Below are 27625 nucleotides of genomic sequence, written 5' to 3' on the forward strand. Positions count from 1 at the left end.
TTCTGTTTAAGTGACCATACCACCTGAGATTAGCTCTGCTAACACATTCCTGGATGCTGACAATGTCAAGTTCTTTCCTAATATCCTCGTTTTTAATATGATATTGCCATTGATGCCATCTGTTCACGCCTATAATATTTCTCAGGACTCTCATATCTGTGGTCTCTAGTCTTTGGTCAAGTGTTTTACTTCTGACCCAGCTCTCAGATCCATAAGTTAAAACTGGTTTGAACACTGTCTTGTATACAGCTAATTTAGTGTTCCGACTAATTTCTCTCTTATTCCATATGAATTTATTCAATTGACTTCCCACCATACCAGCTTTGTTGATTCTGTTGTCTATTTCTATATTTAATTTACCATCTTCAGTAAAAATCGTGCCTAAATAGCTGAAATGTTTTACTTGTTCCACAGGTTCTCCATTCACAACACAGTTGACATTTTCAATGATTCTGCCTATTTTCATCGTCTTTGTCTTTTTATTGCTGACCTTCATACCATATCTATTACAACAGCTATTCAATTTAGTCAGAGAATCTTGCAGACTTGTAGTGGATTTATTTAGAAGTATAACATCATTTGCATAAAGCAAAGAGCTGACATTAACATCTCCAATTTTGATATCTTGTTTAATACCACTTTCCTTCATAATGTGATCCATATAGATAATGAATAACAGAGGGGATAATGTACATCCTTGTCTCACACCAGATTTAACATTAAACCATCTTCCTGTACTTCCTTCAATTCTAACTGCTGACTTACAACTCAAATAAAGACTAAGTATTGCTTGATATAATGCCCCATTCACACCATATAACTGCAGCGTATTGAATAGCTTCTCTTTTGGCACCTTGTCATATGCCTTTTTCAGATCGACAAAACTTAAATACAGATCTTTGTTATATTCCCATGCTTTCTCGACTATTTGTCGTAAAGTGAAGATCTGATCCTGACAGCCTCTATTTGGCCTGAATCCAGCTTGTTCTTCACCAAGCTTTTCTTCCACAATTCTTCTCAACCGTTTCTCAAGTATGCTGGCATAGATCTTGCCAGGAACACTCAGTAGGGAAATACCTCTGTAATTCTCACATGCAGTTTTATTTCCCTTTTTATATATGGGTACTATGAGAGCTCTACTCCAATCATCGGGAATTCGTCTCTCTGTCCAGGCTTTCTGAACTATGCAGTGCAGCCACTGTAAGACTTTTATACCACCATACTTCAGCATTTCTGTTCGAATATCATCTACTCCTGCTGCCTTTCCACATTTCAAGCCTTTGATGGCTTTTTCTACTTCAAGTATGGATATGTATTCCTGACAGCATGCCTGGTCAGTGTTTTTTACCACTGTGCTGTCATCACTGCTTGTTTCATTTAGCAGTTTTTCAAAGTAATTACTCCATACTTCAAGGATATCTTTTTCTCTTATTTTCACATCACCTTTATCATCTCTAACTCCTTTTACAGCACTCTTTCCTCCATTCTTAAGCTTCTTCAACAACCTCCAGAATATTTTGCCACCTTCTTGATATTTATTTTCTATATTCTTGCCAAAGTCCTCCCATGACTTTTGTTTAGCTAGTTTTACACAGTGTTTAGCATTCTTGCATTTGTCTCTATATTCTCTAAGAGCACAAGCTGACTTATTTGACAGGAACTTTTGGTATGCTTTCTTCTTTTCCTTCACTGCCTCTTTAACTTCCTGTGTCCACCAGGGAGTTCTGATTTTTTTATCCTTACAGACAACCTCACCACATGCCTCTCTGGCAGAATCAATCAATGTTTTCTTTGGAGTTTGCCACTGAATCTCCAAGGTTTGATTCCTGTTTTCAATATCTTCATTTTTTCTTCAACAATCTTTGTGTATTTTAGTCTACAGTTCACATCTGAGAACTGCTCAACTTTTATTCGCTTTAAAAGTTTCTTACATGTTATTCTTTTCAATATGAAATTCAATTTTATCCTGCTCAAGACTAAATAGTGATCACTTCCAATTTCAAATTCTCTGTACACTCTGGTGTCCTTCACAAGTGGTTAAACATCACTATCAACAATAACATAGTCAATGAGACTTTTCTTATTCCTAGCCTCTTCTCTCCATGTGAATTTGTGCAATTTTTATGTTGGAACATGGTGTTAGTAATAACCAGTCCATGTCCTGAGCAGAAATCCAACAGATATTTGCCATTATTATTATCTTTGCTCTTTTCTCCAAATTTTCCCAAAATATTTTTGTATGTCTCACAATCATTTCCTACTCTGCTATTTAAATCCCCAACAAGGACCAACTTTTCATTTTTCATTGTGTCAGTTGCTTTTTCTAAAGCCTCAAAAAATTCCTCCACTTCTACCTTAGTAGAACCTTCTGTGGGACCATAGGCACAAATAAGTCTCATTGTCCAGTTCCCCATTCTCATATTTGCCCACATTACTCTACTTGAGACTGCCTGCCATTCAAGAAGATTAGCCTCGTATTTTGTGTTGAATACTATTTCTACTCCTTCTTTTCCTTGATTGTCATTGCCTGAATATAACATTTTGTATTTATTGCTCAGTGAGATCTCACTAGTTTTGGTCTTTTTTGTTTCAGTCACCCCTATTATGTCGATCTGGTACTTATCTAATTCCTCAGCTAGCTCCATTTCTTTGCCATTCAGGCTTCTTACGTTGATAGTACCGATCTTTAACTCTGGTGATGTTGATTTGGGGTTTATTTTCAGATTTGTTCTAGTAGCTGACTTTTCGCTGTTCGCTCTGGTTCCCTGACGAAAACAACGGGGGCCTTGTTTAACCGGTCGTCGACCCAGCTGGCATGAAATTTTGTCATGTTGTACCATCATTCTATATTTCTATATTAATATCATTCTATATTATAAAATATATATATATATATATATATATTGCAAATTATGCAAAAATATATATATATTGAATGTGTTTAGAACAAGGCTGAAAATTCACTTGCCATTGGCAAGTGGATTTTCAAGAGAGGCAAGGGATGAATAGATCTCTGAGGGGAGTGATGTATGAAGATTTAGTGATTGGTGATGTGCAGAATAGAGTGTTTGAAGAGTGCTGGCCTGGATGAGCAATACAGTGTGTGTGGCAATAAAGTGTTAAGTGAGAATGTAGATTATATAATATGGATGACTGGTATGAACGATCTGATTTACTGTGAATAGGGTAGCACAACATTCACGGTTGTTAGGAAATGTGCAGTAGAAAAGTGTGAGAAGGAAAATAATGAGAATTTTACTTATACATGATGATGCAGAATTCTGGAGGAGAGCAGCAATAATGAATAGCATGATGGCAAGGATGTATCAAAAGAGAGCTCTGGAATATGTGGATGCTTGGAGTGCATTTCAAGATAAAAGAAAGCTGTATGCAAGAAACATTAAACATGGAAGAGAATAAGCATCTGGAGAGATTGTTTTTCTCAGGGCAAGTAAGAGTGTTAGGGCACAGAAACTAGAAATTCCAGGGTGTATTGTAGCAGGGTTGGCTCTTGTGGGAATAGTCGCATGAGAGATGATAGGATGTATGGTATGTTGCAGAGTCAAATGGAATCTAAAGGGAATAATTATACATATGGTAACAGTGCATTGTTTTTTCTTTATACAAATGCCAGGAGGGTATCAAGAATAAAGCAGGTGAATCGGTGGTGTTGATAGCCTCAGCATGTCCTAAGATTATTGGAATCAGTAAAAAGTGGATGACTGAGGATGATGTCCTGATTGGAATAGAATTGGAACTGATAGGAATAGTGTATAGAATATTTCAATAGGATAGGAGGAGTAAACAGGATGATAGATTGATACTTATGATAAATTATGCATTGTGACCTTTCCAAATGGAGAATTTGGAAGGAAATAGCACTGATATTTTTTAAAGTGTGAGATGGAGGTGCACAGGACAAGATTTAGTGGGATGTTGCTATCAGGAAACATGGAGGATGATGATTAGGAAATGTTTATACAGATCAGTTTGGTGAGCTACAAGTGAGTGAATGATCATTATGAGAGATTTTTACTATAGCAGTAAAATTGGGCAGAGGAAACAGCATTAAAGAGGGGGGGGTGGAGAAATGGTCTGGAAAGTTCTGCTAACACATAGACAAAAATTATATTACAGCAACTGATATAACCACAACAAAGAAGATACTAGTAGTAGAGTTATGAAGGTAACTTATGTTTTTATATTCTTATATCATTGTATGTTCTTCCTTGTAGTTACATCAGTTGCTTTAATATCATTTTTGTCTATTTATCAGAACTTTCCAGACTTCCCACCCCCCATTTGTCCCTTAAGAATTCCTGGGATGGAATTTCAAGAATTCTTAAGAGACAAATGTCTCGGGCAACATGTAGTAGAGGGAATGTGAGGATTGAGAGTTAAGTTTTAGGTTCATTGTAACTGAGATGTCAATTTTGTTCCCTGTTGGTGAGAGTAACCATGAAATGTTGATTTGGAGACTAAATAGACATGCAGAAGTTTGAAGGAGAAAGGAATTTATGTGAAATTATAAGGTAGACGACTATAATAATCTTAGAAATCAGCTTTCCGGAATTCCATTGAGTGGAGAATTAATGCAAGGCAAAGCAATCGAGCAGTGCTTGCAGCTGGTGAAGTAATATTTATCAGTGACAAATAGTATTTTTCAAGTGAAAAGATATAAAATGATATTGTATAAAGTAGAACTAAAGAAATCAAACAAGAACTGCAGATGTAATAAATGTTACTTGATGTATAGGAATGGAAGACATGGTAATAAATAACATAAAATGGGTTTAACTTATGTGTATATTTTTAATAGTATAAAATTTTAACCCTAGTATCAACAGCATCTCTAGTATGACTTTCAAATTAAAAAAACTAGAACAGAAATAAGTATATTCAACAATGACATATGTGCATTGCATGTACATGATTTAGAGCATCATTGTCTAATTATATTAAGGTTCTAGTAAAAATAACAAGATTTAATAATAAATAAAAATATAATTTAATTGTGGAATTGGTGAAGAACTATTTCTCATAAGAGGGATAATTGAAGTCCATTGTTTCTATTTAGATTCAATTGATGATGCAAGGTCTGACAATTCTCTTTGTATAAATGTGTGGAGAAATTAGAAATTAAAAGTAATAATATGGAGAAATTTCCATATTATTACTTTTATGGAGAACCTTAATTTTCTATCAAAGAATTCAGTGTTTAGTGGTGACATCATGCTCCACAATTCCTGATTGCTCTGGCTCATGGAACTTAATGTAGTCTAAATGTTCATCATGACTCATGATTGCAGATCTACCTTTTTGGTCAAACCACTGTAATCCATGCTGGCAAGGAATTTGATACACTCCAGGGTGGACTAAAGGCAGAAGTTTATGTTTAGCTGAACCTAGAAAAGTAGATATCTTGTTGATAGGATGAAAGGATGCTTGTAGCCCAACAGATCTAAGTAGTTTGGCTATACCTTCTGAGATGCCTTTAGCATAGGGAATGGTGACACAACAGACCACCTCTGTGTCACTATTTCATGAGATGCAGATGACAAGGAAATTATAATTATTAATTATCCTGTTGACATATGATTCGATAAAGCCATTATTTCTTGGAGGAGCAAGGAGAGTGTGCTCTATGTACTAAAGTCTTTTTTTGGTGCCAGATTTTTGACAATTATGATGGTGTGAAAGAGGACGAATGTAAAATCTGGTATGTTTTGTTTTTTTTTGGAATACTAAGAACCGAAAGCTGCCATCTGGTTGACAAAGTAATAGGAGATCCAAAAAGGCACTTGGACTGTTGATGTTTTAAGGATACTTGTGACATAAAGACTGAATACTTGGACTGTTCTGTTCTAACTCAAGAGGTGAACTGTATACACTGGTGAGAGGTGTTGATCTTATTGACACACTCTTGTAGGTCTCTACCGGGAACCATGCCAAACCATGAAACATCAACATTTCTGTACCGTAAGGACTACTTAGAAAGGATGCTATTCAGTATACATTGTTCAGATCTTTCCATGAAGTATTTAGCTAGTGTGGGAAAAAGAGCACTACAGGAAAACCTCGCTTAACGCAATTAATTAATCCATCAGTTAATGCACACTAAGCGAAATCATGCTAAGCAGATACAGTAAACAATAGGAATAATTATAATTCACCCATCAGTTAGCGTAAATATGAAAAAAAAAATTATAAAGTTATATTAGAAGATAAAATCATCATAGTTAATAAAAATTGATTGCTTAATTTTTTATTTAATTTCTAAATATTTGGTTTGAGCTACTTTTTTACAAAAAAAAAATTAAGTAAAGATGTTTGAATAGTGCTTGACTTTTTCATCTTGTCATGCAATTTGCGATAGCTGGCGATCGCTTTATCAAGATTTCGGCAGGCTTCGAAGCTTCATTCCATATCGGTTCAGTATGAAACAGAATTTCCTTAGCATGCTCAGTGTGATTGAAAACTAACTCAAGTTCTTTTGCAGTTAGCTTCTTAGTCATAATATTCTCTTCTTGTTCACACTCCTTATCTTCTTCAAATGCATGCTGTTCTTCTAGTTGAAGGAGACCATTCTTGCTTAGCTGTTCTGAATGGGAATTGAGAAAGTTTCTCACATCTTCATTATCCAGTTCATTAAATCCTAGTTCTTTTCCAATTGTGCTGATTTCTTCAATAATGTTATCAGCTGGGTTATTCATACCAATGAAATCATTTGCACAGTGAGGTAAGACCTTCTGCCACATGGCTCTCGTATTATTGGCAGTGACTTCCTCCCATGCTATATGAATATTTTCTACTGCTTGCTTGATATTGTATTTTTTTCCAAAATTCAGGTAAAGAAATTGCTACTCGTTGTTTCAAGGGCCTGGGCAAAGGTTCTACGAAGGTGGTATACTTTAAACGATGATATAACCCCTTGATCCGTCGGCTGAAATAAAGAAGTTGTATTTTGGGGCAAAAAAACAATCTTCACATTTTCATTAAGATCGTCTAGTCCCACAGGATGTCCAGGAGCATTATCCAATAACAAAAGGGCTTTAAAGGTAAGATTATTTTTCTTGCAGTAATCTGCAACTGAAGTACAAAAATAATAGTTGAACCACTCCTCGAAAAGGTTTTGGTCACCCAGGCCTTCTTATTTGATTTCCAAATTACTGGCGATTTTTGTTGGTTACATCGTTTTAATGATCTTGGATTTTGCACACAATAAACTAACATAGACTTGAGTTTAAAGTCGCCTTCTGCATTGCCTCCTAATAAAAGCAGTGTAAGACAATCCTTAGATACTTTGTATCCTGGTTGAGATGTTTCAATTTTAGCTAGGAAAGTTTTTGTTGGCATATACGCTTCCAAAATAGACCAGTTTCGTTGACGTTGAATATTTAACGATTATCTTAATCACCCTCCTGAATTATCCTTTGCAAATCTTTAGGAAATTTGGCTGCAGAATCTTTATCAGCACTAGCAGATTCCCCAGTTATTCTTACGTTATGTTGTCCAGTTCGATTTTTAAAACGGTCAAACCATCCTAAACTTAGAGTAAAGCTTTCACATTCCTCTCGAAATTTGGTCTCTTTCAATTAGGTAAAAACGTTCAGAGCTTTTGCCTGAATATTCCTTGTACTAAGAAGTATTCTTTTTTGGTTACCATCTTCAATCCAGAGTGATAGAAGATGTTCCATCTCGATCATCAAATGGCTTCTATTTAGGTGATCTGCATGTTTAAAGAAGCAGTAGCAACTTTTCCTTGTTCTTTGTATTCTTCTTATTTAATCTAGTCCAAACTGTAGACTCTCTGTATCCCAGGTCTCGCACAATCATTGTATTACTAGCGCCACTTTCATGTCTCTTAATGACCTCCAGCTTTTCATCTAACGTAATTACTTTTCATCTCTTTTTATTACTGCCACTTACTTTATCAGTCTTTCTCTTTTCCATATCAGGGGTTGGATATAATAGAGCTTTTATAGGTATCTAAATTAATGTGAAATGAAGGAATAGTAATTGAGCAAGAGAACAGTTTGCACATGCACTTGAGATGATAGCTTTGAATCAGCTGCCGAGTTTCACCAGCCACCACCGGCAGCATTGCCACTGCCCATGGGCTGCTACATTTACAAGTGGCACCACTCTCTGTAGTTTGCTACAAAAAATTTTGTGTAATGTAAAATGTTGCATAGCGTAAAAAAATCGCATTAACTGACTAATCACTTGCTTAAAGTGGGAAATAGTATCATTTCACTCAATCGCGCTGATTAACTCACATAGTGAATTCACGTTAAGCAAGGTTTTCCTGTACTCATTGATGTGCCCTCAAATTTTTAGTTAATTTATTTTGGCATGTGAAGTAGCCACTTTAATGATCAGTTTATTGGGGCATTTTATTCTGGAAAAACAGGTTTTAAGTGAAGGCTTAGAAGCGCATGAGAAGAATGTGTTTGAAATACTAAGTACTCTGAATATCAATTAGGCAGTGGGACTGGATGATATTTCACCATGTGTTTTAAGAGGATGTGCTAAAGAATCCCATTGACCGGGCTGCTCAAGGAAAGCCTAGCTACTGGGAAAGTGCCCAACGAATGGAAGTAGGTGAAGATAGTGCCATTGCACAAGGGTGGTGGTGGTGTTGTTGGAATGCAAACATCAAACTATAGAGCAGTTTGTGTATCTTATATGGTTGTTAAGGATTTGGAGAAATTAGTACAGGATTATATAAAAAATTGGACAATGGAGGTTAATATTATTTGTAAACGTTAGCAGCGCCACACTTCGACTCAGTCAAGAAAGGCATCAGAAGAATTTTTTTATGCATGCTTGAGAGTTGCCAATCTAAGCTTTCGATAGGTGTGCTAAAAATTTGGATATTCAGGAAGTAGATGAATCTATGCAGTCGACAATTGGACAAAGAGGAATATCTTTCTTATGTCTTAGGTAAACCAGGGACATCCTGAGATGTTTACTACCCAATTGTCTGGAACAGTATGGGGTGCACTTTGCTTAGTGACAAGGGAATTGAATTTACAATCTAAACATCAGTTGCGCTTATTAAATGGATGGCACAGAGAGTGTTTAGCCACAGTGAGAATGATATTGGAAAGTTGAGGGTCTATAGGAAGTAATATAATTCTGGAGATCAGAAATATGACTTATAGCTAATTTACGATTAACAGCCTTGAAGTTGATTGTGGGCATGTGATGGGTTTGCATTGAAATGGATATTATTGATTCCTTCAGCTTTGCAAAATTTGGAATCTGGAGATCACAGCAATTTTTAAGAAAGGAAATCCTCATTTGCAGCTTACCTTGTAACATTGATAATTCTCCAAGTTTACCAGTCTTCTTGTTTATTTCTTTCTCATGAAGGATTATGAATTGTTGTTGAAGAGATACTTCTATCATGAGAGATTTCTTCAAATTAACACAAATAATGCAAGGAATAAGTATTTAAGGCCATATATTTTAGCCTGAACATTACAGGCCATCATCAGTGGTGACAATAGTTAAAGTAGAATACGAACAGTTGACCGATTTGAAAAAGTAAAAGACGCACGATTTTTAAAAACACATGATTATAAAACAGTGCAATAGTATAACTGAGGAAATATTGCAATATTTCTTAGCAGTAACAGCTAAGAATAACAGCTGTAAGAAATTTGGCATAAAAATCAGCAATAAAAAGACCAAACTGTTAAAATTGGCAGGAACATAGAAAATATCAGCTGCATTCTGAATGGAGACCCTATAGAATAAGTAAAATATTTCAGCTATTTATGCACAGTTTTTAGTGAAGATGACAGGAACTATATTTCCCATGTCAGGTTAAATCTGGAAATAGTCAACAGAATAAGCAAAGCTGGTATGGTGGGTAGCCAGCTGAATAAATTTATATGGAATAAGAGAGAAATTAGTGAAACAATCAGTATACAAACTAATAGTATACAAAACAGCGTTCAAGCCAGTTGTAAGTTATGGATCCAAGAGTTTTGTTAGAAATAAAGCACTTGATCAAAGACTAGCGACCACGGATATGAGAGTTATGAGAAAAAATAGAGGAGTGAACCAATGGCATCAATAGCAGAATAATATAAAAAATGGAGATATTAGAAAGGAGCTTGACATAGTTAGCATTCAAGAATGTGTCAGCAGACCTAATCTAAGGTGGTATGGCCACTTAAATAGAATGGGTGAGGAAAGGTTAACAAAACAGGTGTTTGATGCCAAAATGGCAGGAAAGCAACCCGAGGAAGACCGACATCTAGGTGGATTGATTTTGTTAGAAGCGACTTAGAAGCACGAAATGTTAGTTACGACAATATTGGAGTGCTCATAAGTAATAGACCGATTTGGAGGAAATTTGTTGATAGAAGATTAATAATAATGTAAACTTAATCATGTAACGCTGTCATAGTACGCACTAGTATGTAGTAAAGTAGTACATATAATGAAATTGATTGTGATATTGCAATATTAATTGTTCATTAGCTATTTAAGAAAAATTACTGATATGTGATTAAAATAAGACTCCTATATTTCCCATGTCAGATTTTCTTCAAAATTCCTAAAAAAAATTCTATTATATGTGTTCTCAAACTTCCATATTCCCTCTTGTCTTGTTTTTCCTTCATTATCAGGTACTGAATGCTTTCTCTGTCAGCTGTTAGTCACCCATCATCCTCTTCCAGGAGCATGGGCACTTGTTCAACTAAGTGGCAAGTAAAAAGTCAGTAATGGCTGATATTCTATCATTGTTGGCGAAAAGAGAATGTCACTAGGATAAATAACAGATAAGGTATCAGAACACTTAACAGTTATGAATTAAATAAATCTCACATATTTTTTATTTTAATGTAAATATCAATTTTTTATCAGGCACATTGCAAGTACTGATTATACGTGTTTACGAAACAGAAACTGATCAAATACTAACACAGAGAAGCAATTGTAAAAAGATTCATAATTGCAAATTATAACTATTTTTACTCTGTCAACAAAAGCCTTCTTTCTCAAGGATGTTGATGATATGAATTATTTTCTTGGAACAAGTGACAGAATCAGAGAAATCTGATAGTGTGAAGAGTGGCATTAATGAAGAGACCACTTTGATATACATTGTTAATAAGATAGTAAAAGAAACTTTTTTTTCTCTGGTAAAGAAATCAAGATTTGTGCTTCTTGTAATTACATTACCTGAGGTAAGAATATTTAAACTCAGTGTAACATTGAGGATGATTGGAACAATATATGCTAATTAACCCTCTCATGCATGAATTTTTATATTCATTTATAAAAAAATTATAATGATGATATAGTACCATTTAATCTTACAGTATTACCATGAATTCATTAATTTTTCTAAATTTGTGCCCTGTATATATTAAAATTGATGTCCTCATCTGAGGATCATTTTTATGTGTTCCCATATGAGGCGCTTATGCATGAGAAGGTTAAGTAAACATTGCATAATCGTATGCAGTGGTGCAATCTGAATTTAATCTTGGGGGGAGCCAAGTTGAATGGATAAAAATATTTTTAATGCAAATTCAATAAAATTCATTAGGTGATTATAAAAATTTATTTAAAGAATAAAATCCAGTTTTCTTTTCTTTTTACAAAGATCTTGAATTACTTCAGTCATGGTTACATTAATCTCTGTGTATAAAATAAAGCCAGTCCATTCAATCGTGATTGTGTCATGGTAGATCTTAAATAGGTTTTTAAAAGGCGTAAGGTATAAAATGACCTTTCACTGATGCATGTTGCTACCGGTTCATTAAATATAGTCAGACTTTGTTGTAATCAGCTTGGAAATAACAATATCACAGTTATTATTAGCAGAAGGCAATAATTTTAATTTATTCATATTTCCATACAGTTGCTTACTTTTATAATGAGCATACCACACGGATATACCATACAAGGTAACTAAGCAACTATTCTTAATTGCTGTGGTAGTTTTTGGAATAGAAAAAAATGAAAAGAGTGACTTACCTTTGATAGCCAGCCACCTGCACTGGATTATTGGCTGGTTTATAACTTAATCTTGCCCTTGGGAACCATATCCATACTGCCTACCTTTCCAGTGTCTAGCCTCTGGCCCTCCTCTCTCACTTTACCCAAATGTTGCACTACTGTAAAATCGGTTAAAAAATGAATCCTTTCATCGGAAACATGCCTACTAAAAAACCTCTTTCAGTTCATGAAAAAGTTGAAATTATTCTTGAGTTAGAATGTGGTGCAAAAAATGTTGTCCTCTTCAACAGGATATCAAGATTGCAGAAGAATAAAGATGTCTTCATATCTCTTTATTCTGGAAAATAAAGAAAACAAGATAACCGAAACAAAAAATTTTAGGATATGCAAGCTTACAAATGTTGATGAAGTATTACTTCAATGGTTCACTATTCAAAAGTGCTGGATTTCTCAACAGATGATTTGATCTTGAAGGCTCAAGTAGAAAATTTTTCTGAATAATTTGGATGCAACGATTTTGTATGTAACAACAGTTTGCTGGATAATTGAAATCATGTTTATTATTAATTAGTATTATTTTTCATTATGGAGAAATCAAGTTTAGTATTAAGTGTATGGCTTTAAAATTCATGGACAAATAAATTGTGTTTAATATGAAGTGTATTGTAATTTATACAAGCATATTCATAGAAATAATAATATAGATATGTAGTTATATCATATTTTTCTCTAATACTTCTTTTTTGAATTTATTTTTTATTCAGATATTGAGAATTAACACATTCGCTGCCAACTACGAGTATACTTGTAGTTGGTAAACCAGCCACACACGCCAGCTACGAGTATACTCGTATGACGCTTACCGCCGGCAACGAGATTACTGTACTGACCTTGAAGAAGTGAAATTGCTCGCCATACGGGAACAGACTATGCCGAAGTAGCATGGCAGCGAACGTGTTAAAGAAATAGGAGGTAAATTTAATTCATCACTGATATACTGAGTAATAGTTATAAGGAGGAGCTTTTGTCAGTCCCATGGTACTTGTTAGAAACAAGTTCAACTGTATATATTTTTTAATTGGTCTTGAGTCGATCATTTCCTGGATTCTTGTAAATTTACTTAACACTCAGTGTAAAAACAGTATCTTTAAAGAAATAAACAAATTGGCATTAGTTCCTTTACAGAAAGGTATAACTTTTAAACATTCAGAGATATGGTATGTGGGCCTTCATTTGTACTCTTGCATTAGTCCCTGCAGATGTTAGAGAAGGACATGAAAGTCAGCATGTTCAGTAATTTGCTTGTCATTTTATAATAAAGGGGCAAAAGAAAATGAAAGGCATATACTACCATTGTTTTGGATTTTGCAAAACATTTGATAAGGTGCTGCATAATAAGTTGATGTGTTAAGTTGGTAAATTTAATGGAATTAAATTTACCTTATTATTATTGTCTGTTAATTCCATTAAATTTAATGGAATTAACAGACAGTATCATTGACATAAAGGTTAAAAAGAAAAATTACCAGTGGTGATACCTGAGAAACTTCACTTGTGACCTTCCTTGTCCTTAAGATGCTTCCTCATATACACAATTTTCTGATATATATCCGACAGACAATTTCCAATCCATTTCACATGAGGATAAATATCAGGTTAATGAATTGGATTGGAAATTGTCTGTCGGATATATATCAGAGAATTGTGTATGAGGAAGCATCTTAAGGACAAGGAAGGTCACAAGTAAAGTTTCTCAGGTATCACCACTGGTAATTTTTCTTTTTAACCTTTATGTCAATGATATTGTCACTGGGTTATTGGAGGTTTTTCCACTTGGTAATACTATAAATTAAAGATACCAAGAAATTATATGCTTGGTTTAATCCTTTATCCAAGTGTAAGCAAACAAATTTTGCTCCTGAAGTAATTTCAGGACTGTGGCAACTCGTATATAGAAACTAATGACTTCACATCACTTCATTTGCCTTAGTATCCCATAATGAAAAGCACATATCCTTATGGGTATGTATAATGCTGTGCATTATGGGAAGGGTCACTACCTAGACTGGTTTCGACCTATTGAGGTCTCTTCAGAGGGAGCCAGACCCAGAAGTGATACTAAGGTTGAAGTAATGCAGAAGTCATATTTTCATATATGAGTAGCCAAAAGATTATTATTAAAGTATTCTGGATTATAGATAGTTATTGGAAGTTTTTCCACTTGGTTATACTATATATCTCGTGGAAAGGCTTAGACGTTGGTTATGCATTTTCACTATATAATTTAAGGAAATTACAACGTACTAGGATATACATTAAAATAAATTTTAATATATTTCAATATTTCGGCAACGTCACGTTGCCATTTTCAAGAACTTAAGTACAAGACACGTGCATGCAGGCACAACAAAACAGTAGGTGAGGAAGAAGTAGGAAGCTATTATTTCTCCTAAAGTCCTGATTGTGCCCTCTAGCAGGCAATGTTGGTATTCTTGGGTGATTGGGCTGAAGGTCTTCTGATGTGGGTTTCCCAAATTTGAGGAAGTCTCATGCAGCCAAATTTGTTGAGGTTTGGATCGTTTCTTAGGGCTGAAGCTGATTCCATGAAAAGCCTTTCATATCTGTATTTGCTACGGTGTATTATCCTGGCTTTCTTCCACCGTATTCTATGGCAGGTATCCAGCACATGGTCAGCAAGACCAGAGTGACTCCCAAAAATTCACAAGGAAAATGTGCCATTACGTCCCATAGTGGATGGCATTGATTCCCCCTACATACAAACTAGACATTTGGCCAAAGCTCTCTCACACTATACTGGCAACACACCTTCATACATAAAAAAACTCAGCCCACTTCAAAGCCAGCATAGAAAACCTTTCACTCAAACATACTGACATAATGGTCAGTTTTGATGTCTCCTTCTTATTTACAAATGTCCCACTCAAAGAATTCTTAGAGCTAATCCAAGCTAAATTTTCTCCCGATATCACAGCCCTATTTCAGTTAACAATGAACTCAGGCTATTTTCTTTGGCAAGGAAAATTCTACAAACAAATAGAGGGGACAGCCATGGGTTTATCACTCTCCCCACCCTTGGCCAACTTCTTTATGGAAGTTGGCCAAGGGTGGGGAGAGCTTTCTACCATATAGAAAGCCTTAAACTCTGTCCTACAAAAACCAACCATCTGGCTATGATACGTAGATGATGTGTTTGCTATTTGGCCACATGGCTCTGATACACTCCTCTCCTTCTTAACACACTTAAAAAACCAACATCCCAGAATCAAATTCACCCTGGAAGAGGAAAAAAAAACTGCATTCCTTTCTTTGACAATCTAGTTATCCACCAACCTGATGGGACCTTGGTTTTCTCAGTATATAGAAAACCCACCCATACAGGCAGATACATTCACCAACAATCCCACCACCCCTCCTCACAACAATATGGAGTCATTAACCTTCCTACCGGCTAGGACGTCTATAGACGTCCAACTAAATCTGGATGAGATTCAGCCCACCTGTTTAAAGAACCTGGATAAGAAGTGCAATTTGGCTGTCATGTCCATTAGAAGGTGTGATAAACCCTCACGCTGAAGAGAAAGGTTAATCGGATTATCTCCCGTTCGTAGCTGCCTCTCAGTTGCCTATAACAAGAAACGGTCTTACTTGTTCCATGCTGGTGAACTGGATTTTAGTTATATATGATAAACTAAAAATAGAGAAATTATTTATATTTGTTTTCTCTTTTTATTGTACAATACAATTTTAATTTCTGGACAAAATAAAGGTCTTGCATAATTTCTTCACTTAACTAATTTAATTTTTTATTTTTTTGCGCTAATTTTTTTCTAATCGCTACTAGAGAAAAGATTTTTCTTTGTTCTCGAAGAAATTAATTCACGATAATTATTTGGAATATTCTTTTAAAAAAAGAAAAGAAAACCGGCTGCCGACGTTCCAGGTTATATTAATTTTATTTTTGTACAAAACCATCGAAATCGAATAATCCTTAACAGATTTCCTTTAGGACACGCTTGAGCAACTTTGCTTTATAGAGAATAACATGAAATTCTTTAATCATATTACTAAATTTTTTCTTCACGTTGTATAGAAATCTGTACTTTCACTTTCTTGGTTTCCTTGTATAATTGGTCATTACAAAATGAAATTAACAGTTATGATTTAAATTTATATTTTCTGCATAATTCAGATATTTTATTCTCCAATTTTTAAACTAAGCGATACATTTGCTTATTTTTATCATTCAAAATATGTATATCAAATGTGAAATTTCATTTCCATACTTTTACAATAGAACTGAACTTTATTTCGCCTCTGATAGTTTAACCCCCCCCCCCGTTGCATTACTATCACACACCCGAAAACTGTTATGAAACATAGGTACAGTTTTTATTTAATTCGTTATTTTTCTCTAGTAATTGTTCCACATAACTTTAATTTTTTGATACTGAAACTATGTGGTGATTATTATAAATTAGCAAATTATAAATCAGACAATATACATATTACCTGATTATTATAAATCAAGAAATTATGTGATATTCGGATACAGGTGAAATTAATATTTAAAATCACTGTCATCCTTCAAATGCAATATCAGAATAAAGAAAGTGAAAATCCCGAAGTTTCGAAATACATTTCGAAAGCCCGCTCTCGAAATGTATTGGTCTACAGACTGGATTCTGAACACGCCAATGTTTCGTGATGTTATGACTGAAAAACAATTCAGTCTCATCATGAAGTATTTGCATTTTCAGAATAATGAAGAATACGATCAGGCAACACATCCTTGCCCAGTCTTCAACAAAATTTATGATTTTCTGATGAAAATCCGTCAAAAATGTAGATCACTCTACATTCCTGAGAGAGACTTGAGTATCGATGAAAGCCTTATGCCATTCAAAGGTGGAGTGAAATGTAAGCAGTATATTCCCAAAAAGAAAGCGAAGTATGGAGTAAAATTTTTTATGCTTTGCGAATCGGAAAGTGGATATCTTTGGGATTTCAAACCTTATACGGGAAAGCAAACTGTAATCGAGCACGATAAATATTCGGATCTCCCCTTGTCGATGCGTGCAGTAATGCAGTTACTAAACCCTTTACTGGGGAAAGGTTACTGTAGTATAATGGATAATTACTATATATGTGTCCTGAACTCGCTGATTTGCTTTGACAGCATCTTACAGATAGTTATGGTACTGTAAATGCAAAAAGGCGAGATATGCCTCCAGATCTGGCTTCAGGAAAGCTATCGAAGAGGGAAATCCGAACTTATCAGCGAGGCAAAGTCTTTGCACTACGTTGGAAAGACAAAAAAGATGTTTTTCTGCTATCTTCCCTGCACAATCCATCAGCGGAATTCGTGGAGAAGCATGGTTTGAAGAAAGAAAAACCCATTGCTGTGTGTGCATACAACAACACTATGGGTTGAGTCGACAGGTGCGATCAGCAGCTATCATTCTACTCTGTAATGAGGAAACAGCATAAAAAATATTACAAAAAAGTGTTTGGACATGTTATTTGAATTTTGAAGTGTTTGGATTTTGTTATTTGGAACAGTTTCCTCCTATACAAGAAAAAATGTTTGTCTACCATAACATATCTGGAATACAGAATAGAAATTACGAAAGCATTGCTGCATGCACATGCACCTTCTTCAGCAAGCAGAAAAAAAGGAAATCCTGTCAGACATCTGAGGTTGAACGCTACTAACTCCAAACATTATCCCGAAAATCTATCACCAACAGCTAATAAAAAAAAAACCTCCACGCAAATATTATGTATGTAATAAAAAAAATATCAGAAAGGAAACAAAAATCTGGTGCCCTGAGTGTAAAACTGCTTTGTGTGTTTACCCTTGCTTCAAGGTGTTCCACGCTGTTCAAGAATTTTAAATTCTGAACAGTATGAAATAAAAAATGTTTTGTTTTCAAGGCCATCAAAACAGTCCTTTTCAGGACTACAAATATTGATAGAGGAATACCCGAATGCACTGTTTCTTTTTCATCTTGAAGGCTAAATTTTAAGTTCTTTTTATGACACAGAGAAACTGGAAGGAGTATTCCAGGTAAAGTATTTCATCAAAACAATAAAAAACAATGAAATAAAATCTACCCTATATATATATAAAATGATAAGCTTTTTTATGTCATGTTTATCGAAACCTTTTGAAACTCAGGGCTACCCTGAGTGTCGAGTCTTCAAAATTCGAGTCATCAGAATTCAGGGGCTGAACCCCCTTTCCAATTATCACAATTGAAGGAGAACTGGTCTACCATACCGGAACACGGGGGGGTTGGGCATAGCTCCCCTAGTTAATAAATGAAATATATAAATAATAACGGGAACATTTTCACCTTGCCAACACTCAACATTGATGTGATATGGGTTCCAAATTTCTTGTTTCGGAGATATATATTACAAAGTTTTGTAATAAAAATTTCTGCTACAATGAAGTTTGGCAGAATCAACAATATTATTACCACCTTATTTCTGTTTCTCGTGTGGGAGAAAAACGGTAAAATGTCACTCTTATAATTATATGAGATGTTATAATGGCAAAAATAGTAAGAAAAAAGTCATTTGCAGTTTCTCTTCAAAACACAAAGAATGAACATTGTAAATTCAGCCAGTGGAAAAGAAAATACTACATATTTTTCTCCTGTTATCTGATTTTTTTTTCTTATAGTTCAAAGAAGAAATCACTGCATATAACATGAAGTCTGCAGGAGGGAAAAAATCTGGAAATTGGTTACATTATAACGAATAGAGAAATCATGTCAGAAAAATTATTCACGTATGATTCTAATCTCAGCAGACATAATATAGCATATTATTTCTAAAATTTCACATAATTTCAGCAGGCAGTAGAACATTTTCTTCTAGATTACATATCTAAAGTAACTGAACCTTTGCTACTATTTTACACTAAAATGAATGGGTATGTTCCCCAAGTAATTTACGTTTGTAACAGCTGTCTTGCGAACGATTTATGAAATAAATTATCTGAAATATCCACAGATTGCTTAGGTCTATATCCCCCCCCCCAAAAAAAAGAAGATTATGAAACGCATATGCACCTTTTCTTTGAAAATAATTCAAATCCTCTTTTTCAAGATAATTGTATGATTTAATTTCTAATTTTTGATAATAAAAGTGAAACTGATCATTATAAATTAAGCAATTATTTTGGCATAAATAATGTATAAGCATGTAAACGAAATATCAGTATTTCTGTTAGAATATAGGTAATCAACAATCGAAAAGGAAACAAGACATTCTTGACATATTCTGCACTACAGCCTGGGGCACTTTATTGTTCTCCCCTTTCTTCTCAATAGCACTGAGAGTAATAAGCATTCAACTTTTCCTCCAGATAAGAGGAGATTACCAAGTATTTGGAAGACGTAGATTATTTCAGAAATAGCTTCCAGCAGCAGAAGTAATATTTAGATTTTTTTAAAGAAAAACAAACAAAAATAATACTACTGAACTTTCTTTTGTGTGGTATGCATATAAACAATTTTGCATGGTGAAAATATAGCATATTATTTCTAAAATTTCACATAATTTCAGCGGGCAGTAGAACAGCTGGTTTTAGATTGCAAATAAATAGAACAGAATTAGAAGTTTCACAATACAATCTGATTGCCGTATATCTTTTGTCAAAATGGTAAAATGAAGTAATTGATTTTGAATGCTGTCTAGAAAAGTTTTCAAACCTGTGAATTCTAAGAGAGGATGAGGGGGGGGGGGAAAGCATTAGAAAATCTTCAAAATGAAAAAGAATTTTGAATCATTCCGTATATGATATTTTTCCCATTATATTTTCAACATATCTACGAGGATGTGCACTAGATATTATCGTAATATGCATAATACAAATAAATAAATAAATAAATGACGAAGGCAAAGAATCACTGCTAAAATATCATTGGATATAAATTTGTGATACCAAAAAGACACACAATCGGAAACCGAGTAATGCAATGTAGCATTTTAACGTTTTTTTTTTCTTTTGTCTTTATGAATAACAAAAAATCGTTTCTAAAACTGAAATGTGATGATCCATCTAATGCTATTTCGCTAGAAACGAAAGAAAAAGGACATATTTATTTCAAGAAATATTGTTTAAAAATATAAATATTTGACATAATATTTTCAAATCAAACATTTGAAAATTCTGAAATTCGAAAAAAAATTATTCAATTATTATACGTAAAGTGAAAGATCAATCAGTGCAACTCTTCCAGTGCACTGATTTGTAGAATTACCAAGTATTTATAAGACGTAGATTATTTCAGAAATAGCTTCCAGCAGCAGAAGTAATATTTAGATTTTTTTAAAAGAAAAACAAACACAAATAATTCTACTGAACTTTCTTTTGTGTGGTATGCATATAAACAATTTTGCATGGTGAAAATATAGCATATTATTTCTAAAATTTCACATAATTTCAGCAGGCAATAGAACAGCTGGTTTTAGATTGCAAATAAATAGAACAGATTTAGAAGCTTCACGATACAATCTGATCGCCGTATATCTTTTGTCAAAATGGTAAAATTAAGTAACTGATTTTGAATGCTGTCTAGAAAAGCTTTCAAACCTGTATAGAAATTAAGAGTAGTTATGCAATTCAGTACCAGGAGAGAATAAGGAGGGGGGGGGGGAAGCATTAGAAAATCTTCAAAATGAGCAAAAATGTTGAATCATTCCGTATATGATATTTTTCACATTATATTTTCAACATATCTACGAGGTTATGCACTAGATATTATCATAATATGCATAATACAAATAAATAAATAAATGACGAAGGGGAAGAATCACTGCTAAAAATATCATTGGATATAAATTTTTGATACCAAAAAGACAATCGGAAACCGAGTAAGGCAATTTAGCATTTTGACATTTTTTTTTTGTTTTGTCTTTATGAATAACAAAAAATTGTTTCTAAATCTGAAATGTGATGATCCATATAATGCTATTTCGCTAGAAACGAAAGAAAATGGACATATTCATTTCAATAAATATTATTTAAAAATATAAATATTTGACATAACATTCTCAAAGCAAACATTTGACAATTTTAAAATTCGAAAAAAATTATTCAATTATTATACGTAAAGTGAAAGAACAATCAGTGCATCTCTTCCGGTGCACTGATTTGTAGATAAAATACACCAAATTCACTATCACTAAATAGATTCATTACAAAAGCTGATCAGTGGGCATTTCTGGATTGATTTTTTTTTCGCATATGTGAAATTGGTTTCAATTTTTGGGAAGAGACACAATAAATCATTTTAGAGGCAAGAAAGGTCAAATAACTTAGGACAGTAAATGAAATTCTAAGCAACACAATAGACGTAAAGACAGGGGGAGGGGACACAAAGGTCACTCAGCAAAAGTTAATCCACTAATGCTATAGAATAGCTGTAACGAGATTAACGGCGGAGAAAGGTAATGGCATGATAAAAGGTAGAATGCCGACGAAGTTTTGATCCATGAAAAAAGCTAGGGAGAGCTGACTATATCATCCACACCGGCCGGTTGGGAGGTTAAGACACTACACAACTGGGCTAAACTTATCTGCTCGAATGACAATGCCCTAACCACAGAACTAAACCACATTCTCAACACTTTCTCAGCCAATGGCTACCCCCCCCCCCCCTAAAAAAAATAAAAAATAAATATTGAAACCAATAAACCACAATCTCTCCCCCCCCCTCACAACAAGGATTACTCTAAATCCATCACCATACCCTACATCCGAGGCACCTCAGAAAAAATCACAAAAATTTTAAAAAAAACATAACTTAACTTCTTGTTACAGACCATATAAAAAATTGGCATCCCTTATCCGCTCTACTAAAGCCAACCTCTCTCCCCCCCCCCCCCCCCAGACCTACCTGGTGTATACCAGATCCCTTGCAGCTGTAAGCTCTCCTGGCCAAACAGGCAGGACAGCAAATATCAGAATTTCAGAACACATGGACTACATCCGTTTTCACCAATACAGCCACTCTGGTCTTGCTGACCATGCGCTGGATACCTGCCATAGAATACGGTGGAAGAAAGCCAGGATAATACACCGCAGCTAATACAGATATGAAAGGCGTTTCATGGAATCAGCTTCAGCCCTAAGAAACGATCCAAACCTCAACAAATTTGGCTGCATGAGACTTCCTCAAATTTGGGAAACCTACATCAGAAGACCTTCAGCTCAGTTGCCCAAGAATACCAACATGGCCTGCTAGAGGGCACAATCAGGACTTAAGGAGAAATAATAGCTTCCTACTTCTTCCTCACTTACTGTTTTGTTGTGCCTGCGTGCATGTGTCTTGTACTTAAGTTCTTGAAAATGGCAACATGACGTTGCCGAAATATTGAGATATATTAAAATTTATTTTAATGTATATCCTAGTACGTTGTAATTTCCTTAAATTATATAGTGAAAAAGGTTATACTGTAAATTAAAGATACCAAGAAATTATATACTCTGGCTCCCACTAATGAAATCAATAAAGGTTGAAACCAGTCTGGATAGTGACCCTTCGCATAATGCATAGTATTATACATACCCATAAGTATATGTGCTTGGCATTATGGAATACTAAGACAAGTGATGTGAAGTCATTAGCTTCTCTATAAGAGTTGCCCCAGTCCTGTAAATACTTCAGGTGCAAACTTTGTTTGCTTACACTTGAATAAAGGATTAAACCAAGTATATAATTTCTTGGTATCTTTAATTTATGTCACTGGGTTACACGGAGATATTCAGGTATTTGCAGATGATGTGAACTTGGGCGGGATTAGTAATAGTGCTGTTTTGGCTCTTCAAGATGATTTGAATAAGCTACAAAGATGGGCAGATAAATGGGGATTTCATTTTAATGCAGCTAAATGTAAGATCTTGAAATTTAGGATCCACAGATGGGAAGCTGCATGTTCTATTGGTGGATCTCTACTAGAGGAAGTTGGCAAGGCAAGAGATCTTGGGATGATTCTCAATAAACATTTGAAGTCTATGGCACATATTGTGAAGGTGGTGAAAGTAACCCTGAGAATTGCTGTAATACTAAGGGCTTTGACCAGTAGAGGTAAGAGTGGTAATTTCATTGTATGAAGTCCTAATCAGACCACAACTAGATTGTGCACAGAACTGGTCACTGGGATTTGAAGAGAATAAGTTAAGTTTGAGTACAGAGGCAAGTCTTAAAAATTATATCAGGACTGTACAATGCTAGTTATGAGGATAGAATGAGGGCATGCAAACTCTAGTTTGGTTAATAGCAGATAAAGGGGTTACATGCTGAGACATAACTGTTAATAGTATTTACAGGATTGACATGGGGTAAGGGGGATTCCAGAATAATAATAATATTCTCTTTCACTGACATCCACTAAAAACGTTGAGTAATTGTGAGGGTAGGGTGATAAGGAACTTATCCAATACAGAATCCTTGCAGCCTGATTTAGACTGATTCTATGGGCAAATGTTTATAAATGTTAGCTTAACGTTGCTCAGTGCAAGATTATGCATTTTGGGCTGAGGACATTGTAGACTGAGTTGTATATCGATAAGTATGAAATTTATATGAACAAAAGTTAAGTTCAGAAAACAGATTTAAAATTTAATATATAATGTTTGTAATTTTGTTAAGGAATATAATTAGTAAATTGCATTTATGTGTTATTTTTCCAGTCTGGTGAGTGCTAAGTTTGGGAAAATAGTTGGAGGTCATGAATTTAAATAAGTACGTAGAGTTTAGGTTTATTAATTTAATCATAGGCAAATCAGTATGTACACTAGAATGTTCAAACTGCATTTCAGCCAATGTTATGGTCCTTGTAGGTACTTTTGGAATTATCAGATTCAGATATGGAGACTGGTCTAGGAATCACTAACCCATTACACCGTCGTAAGCTGAGACTTGCTCTAGAGGAACATAAACAGCCTTCTATTTGGTAAGTTCTTTCTATAACATAGCTAGATGTATTTTTCTGATTCTTGATAAGCAGATTTCAAACCACATTATGGCATCTGACTTTACAATTCATAATTTATAATTATGAATTATAAATCAAAGCAGATATGCTTACTCATTAAGCATATATCCTTATGCCTACTCTTAAGTTAATTATTTTGTTAAAACATTTTTTTTCAACACTAAAGAGATTAATTTGAATAACGTATTTAGAAATAACAGGATTAATTGGTTAACTGACATTTTTTCCAAATTTCAAAAATTAAGTATCAAAACAAGTGTTTGACCACTTGTTTTGATGTAAGAATTTCCCTTTTTCTGAGAAATAGTATTGTTAACTTTGAGGATTTATGATTAATTTAAAGAAGCGCTAAGTGAAATACATTGTAAAATACAGTTTTTTTGCATGTAAAAGGAATCCCCTAGTGGAATTGTGCTTAAAATACATTAAATATTGCATGAGTTTACAGGTTTGTTTTAGTAGTCCATCATCTATTACTGCACAAGTAATGCAGCTGCATTTGCACCTGTATGAATAAACATCTTATGAGAAATGCTCAATGGATAACAATCAGATACAAAAAAAAAAAAAAAAAAATTCAATGGTACTGGAATATATCTGAAAATCAGTAAAAGAATAGGCAGCAATAAGAATGAAAGTGAGAATTTAAATTTTTTATCTAATATGATATAATCAATTCTTACTGTAGCAAATTTATAGGAATCACAGGAGTAGTTTGTTATAGTGAAACATGCTGTCGAGAATTTCTTTTAGAAAAGCACTAATGTTATTGGCTTTTGCCTAGAAATTTTTTAGCTTTTATAGTGAATGAATTATTATGATATTTACTTTGAGAGTTGACTTTATTATAGAATGGAGGAAATGAAGATGGAAAGAGATTGTGTTTTCGCATTAGTTAAGAACTATTTGAAAACTGCAATGTCAAATTTTTTTTCGAAGAGAGTTTATACGAGGGACGTCCAGAAAGTAAGTTCTGATGGGCTGTCAGAGAAACAAAAATATACTTACAAAAAAACTTTATTGGAAATTAAAGTAGACATCTTTCACTACTTTTCTACATAATTTATGCCATTGTTCAGGCACTTATCATAACGGGGCGCCAAGAGTTGTATACCTTTGTCGTAGAAGGTTGCTGCCTGTGATGCAAACCACGTATTGACTGCTTCTTTGACCTCATTGTCATCTTGGAACCGCTGGCTACCAAGGAAAGATTTCAGATGTTTGAACAGGTGAAAGTCGCTTGGCACGAGATCAGGACCATATGGGGGATGATGGAATTGTTCCCAGCCCAAGGTGTCAAGTTGTTGAGAATCACTCACTGCGTGTTCTCCATAAACCTCAGTAATTTGCCGATGAATTTCAGCTGCTTTAATGTTCCTCGCATTCAAGAAATGGATAACTGACCTAATTTCACATGTTGCGGGCGATTCGATTTTCTTAGACATTATAAACACACACACCAAGAAGCATATGCACTGCGATAATGTCTGAAAATGGCACCATTGGCTTGCTAATGAATCAACAAACTCAACATGCCTGCGCACCATTGCGATCGCAGTGCTTCAGTGAAAATATTTAAAAACAGAACTTACTTTCTGGACATCCATCGTATACACAGTGATTTCACATCTCCCCATCATAAGCTTTAAAGGTATTCCATACCTTAAAACTATCCAGAACTTTCCATGTTAAGTAAGCATGGGTTTTTTTCAAGATATAACTCTTATTTAGTGGCGGAATGAATGCTTACAACTTGCAATGCAGATAGAAGGCAAAATGTCAAGAAATAAAACTAAATCCTTGGTAACTGGTAAAAGAAACACTGTAGGATGAACATCCCTCACAGTTGGTTTTCAAAACGACTTCTGTTGCCAGCCATGCAGCCTATTGGAGCATACAAAATTATCAATATCTCAAAGTTTATAGTTGGCTGGCATCTGAAGGCAGTGTATTCATGTTCAAGATGTTCCTGCAGTTCATAAGCATTCCCACTAGAGTAGAATATACCACTGATTTCAAATTGCCCCCACAAATAAAAAAAAATCCATATATTGGATCTATTTCAAATATTCTATTTTTCAGGAAACTTTTGATTAAGGCACTCTTAGTATTCCGGACTGAAGTGTCATCACCAAAGTTCACCATGTACGAACCATATATTTCTCACTCTGCATCAAGGGAATGTCAGCAGATAATGGAAGACGTTTTCCACCATCTTAATAGAAGTGATATGTTTTGCAAAATATATGACCTCTGATAATCTGTTTTCAAAAATACAGGTATACCTTGGTCATACGACACATTAGATTTCAGAGATATAAATAAATGGTTTATTTACGTGTATATATATATATATATATATATATATATATAAAACATTTACATTAAAAATTTGTATGTAAATGACATAAATAAAGCATTTATTTATATCAGTGCCTAGCCTGCAGCATCTCTCTATGTTCAACGCACCATCGTCACTAAATTTAACAATTTTAAACTTAGTATGTAATGTAATAGGTTTTAGGCATCTTCTTTTCGTTCGAACAACAGTACCCTTACTTTGAATTTTAGCTGCCATTATTAACAACAGCAACAAATAAAAAATAATAAATGTTGTAAACAGCTTATAATTCACAGAGAAACAACAAAACACCGAGAGATTTAGCAAGCAACAATTATTATTATTATTATTCCTGACACCTCCAAGGAGTCCGAAGACTCATCGCGGGAGGACACCTACAACTGTCTCAACTACTACACCGAACCTCTACTACGAATCATCTCCATCAATGCCATCTACCGCCCACCTCCACCACCACTACAACTAGTATTCTATGTCTATAAATTGCATGTGTTCTGAAGGGCCGATTTGTCTGTATGCGGAATGAAAAACCTGAGTTTCTGGGAGAAAAAACCCTGCTACCTCAGTATGAGATCGGCTAACTCACCTTCGATTGAAAATCATCCAGATAAAGATTCCTCCCGTCGCAACGAGAATCGAACTTAGGCCTATTCCAATCGAAGGGCACAATGTACTGCCGTTCTTTCAATTGCGCTATGGAGGCACTTAAAATAAGCGAATAGGTTCCAAACACTCAGGCGATTTCCCAGAACAACCTGAACACACAATGTAGCGAATAAACTGAGTTAGAAAGGCTAGAGCTAATTGTCAAAGAAGAGAGATCAAATATTGACTGTTGAGTATTATCAAAGGTAAAAGAAATGAACTAATCTTCACAAATGAACAACTCCACATTGGTTGACTAATGGTATCGTTTGGGTGTTGTTGGTCATAATTGAAAATCATTGTATGAGTGGATTATCATAAAGCATCATATTGCAGGGTATTACTGTATTTGCCTATGTGGTGGACAAATGCTGTTGATGTCTGAGCTGAATAACTGCATGTGGATTTAGTTCGTCCACATGCGATTATTATGTTTTGAAAATACTATCTCACATGAATATTATCTCGTCTGTGAAAAGCATACAGAAGAAAAATGATTAGACCCACATAACACACACTGTTGTGTCTGGGACTTCAACAGCCAAGTAATCTTATGGGCTACCTTAGCAATATGTCCTCTAAACTTTAACTCTCTGTCTA

At 34.5% G+C, this 27625-nt stretch overlaps 1 protein-coding gene across 6 annotated transcripts in view; it reads left to right on the forward strand.

The window, feature by feature from the left end:
• Window positions 1-27625, forward strand: part of LOC150096464 (kazrin-like) — a 686592-nt gene that overhangs the window by 321537 nt on the left and 337430 nt on the right. For all 6 annotated transcript variants that reach the window (XM_090408269.1, XM_090408271.1, XM_090408270.1 and 3 more), the window contains one exon: window positions 23864-23976. In XM_090408269.1, coding sequence (XP_090264395.1) covers window positions 23864-23976 — 113 coding nt within the window. The remainder of the gene's footprint in view (window positions 1-23863; window positions 23977-27625) is intronic.

Source organism: Typopeltis vanoorti, chromosome 18 (genome assembly GCF_054136105.1).
Source record: "Typopeltis vanoorti isolate ZY-2024b chromosome 18, IOZ_Tvanoo_1.0, whole genome shotgun sequence".
In the NCBI taxonomy this organism is placed as follows: Eukaryota; Metazoa; Arthropoda; class Arachnida; order Uropygi; family Thelyphonidae; genus Typopeltis; species Typopeltis vanoorti.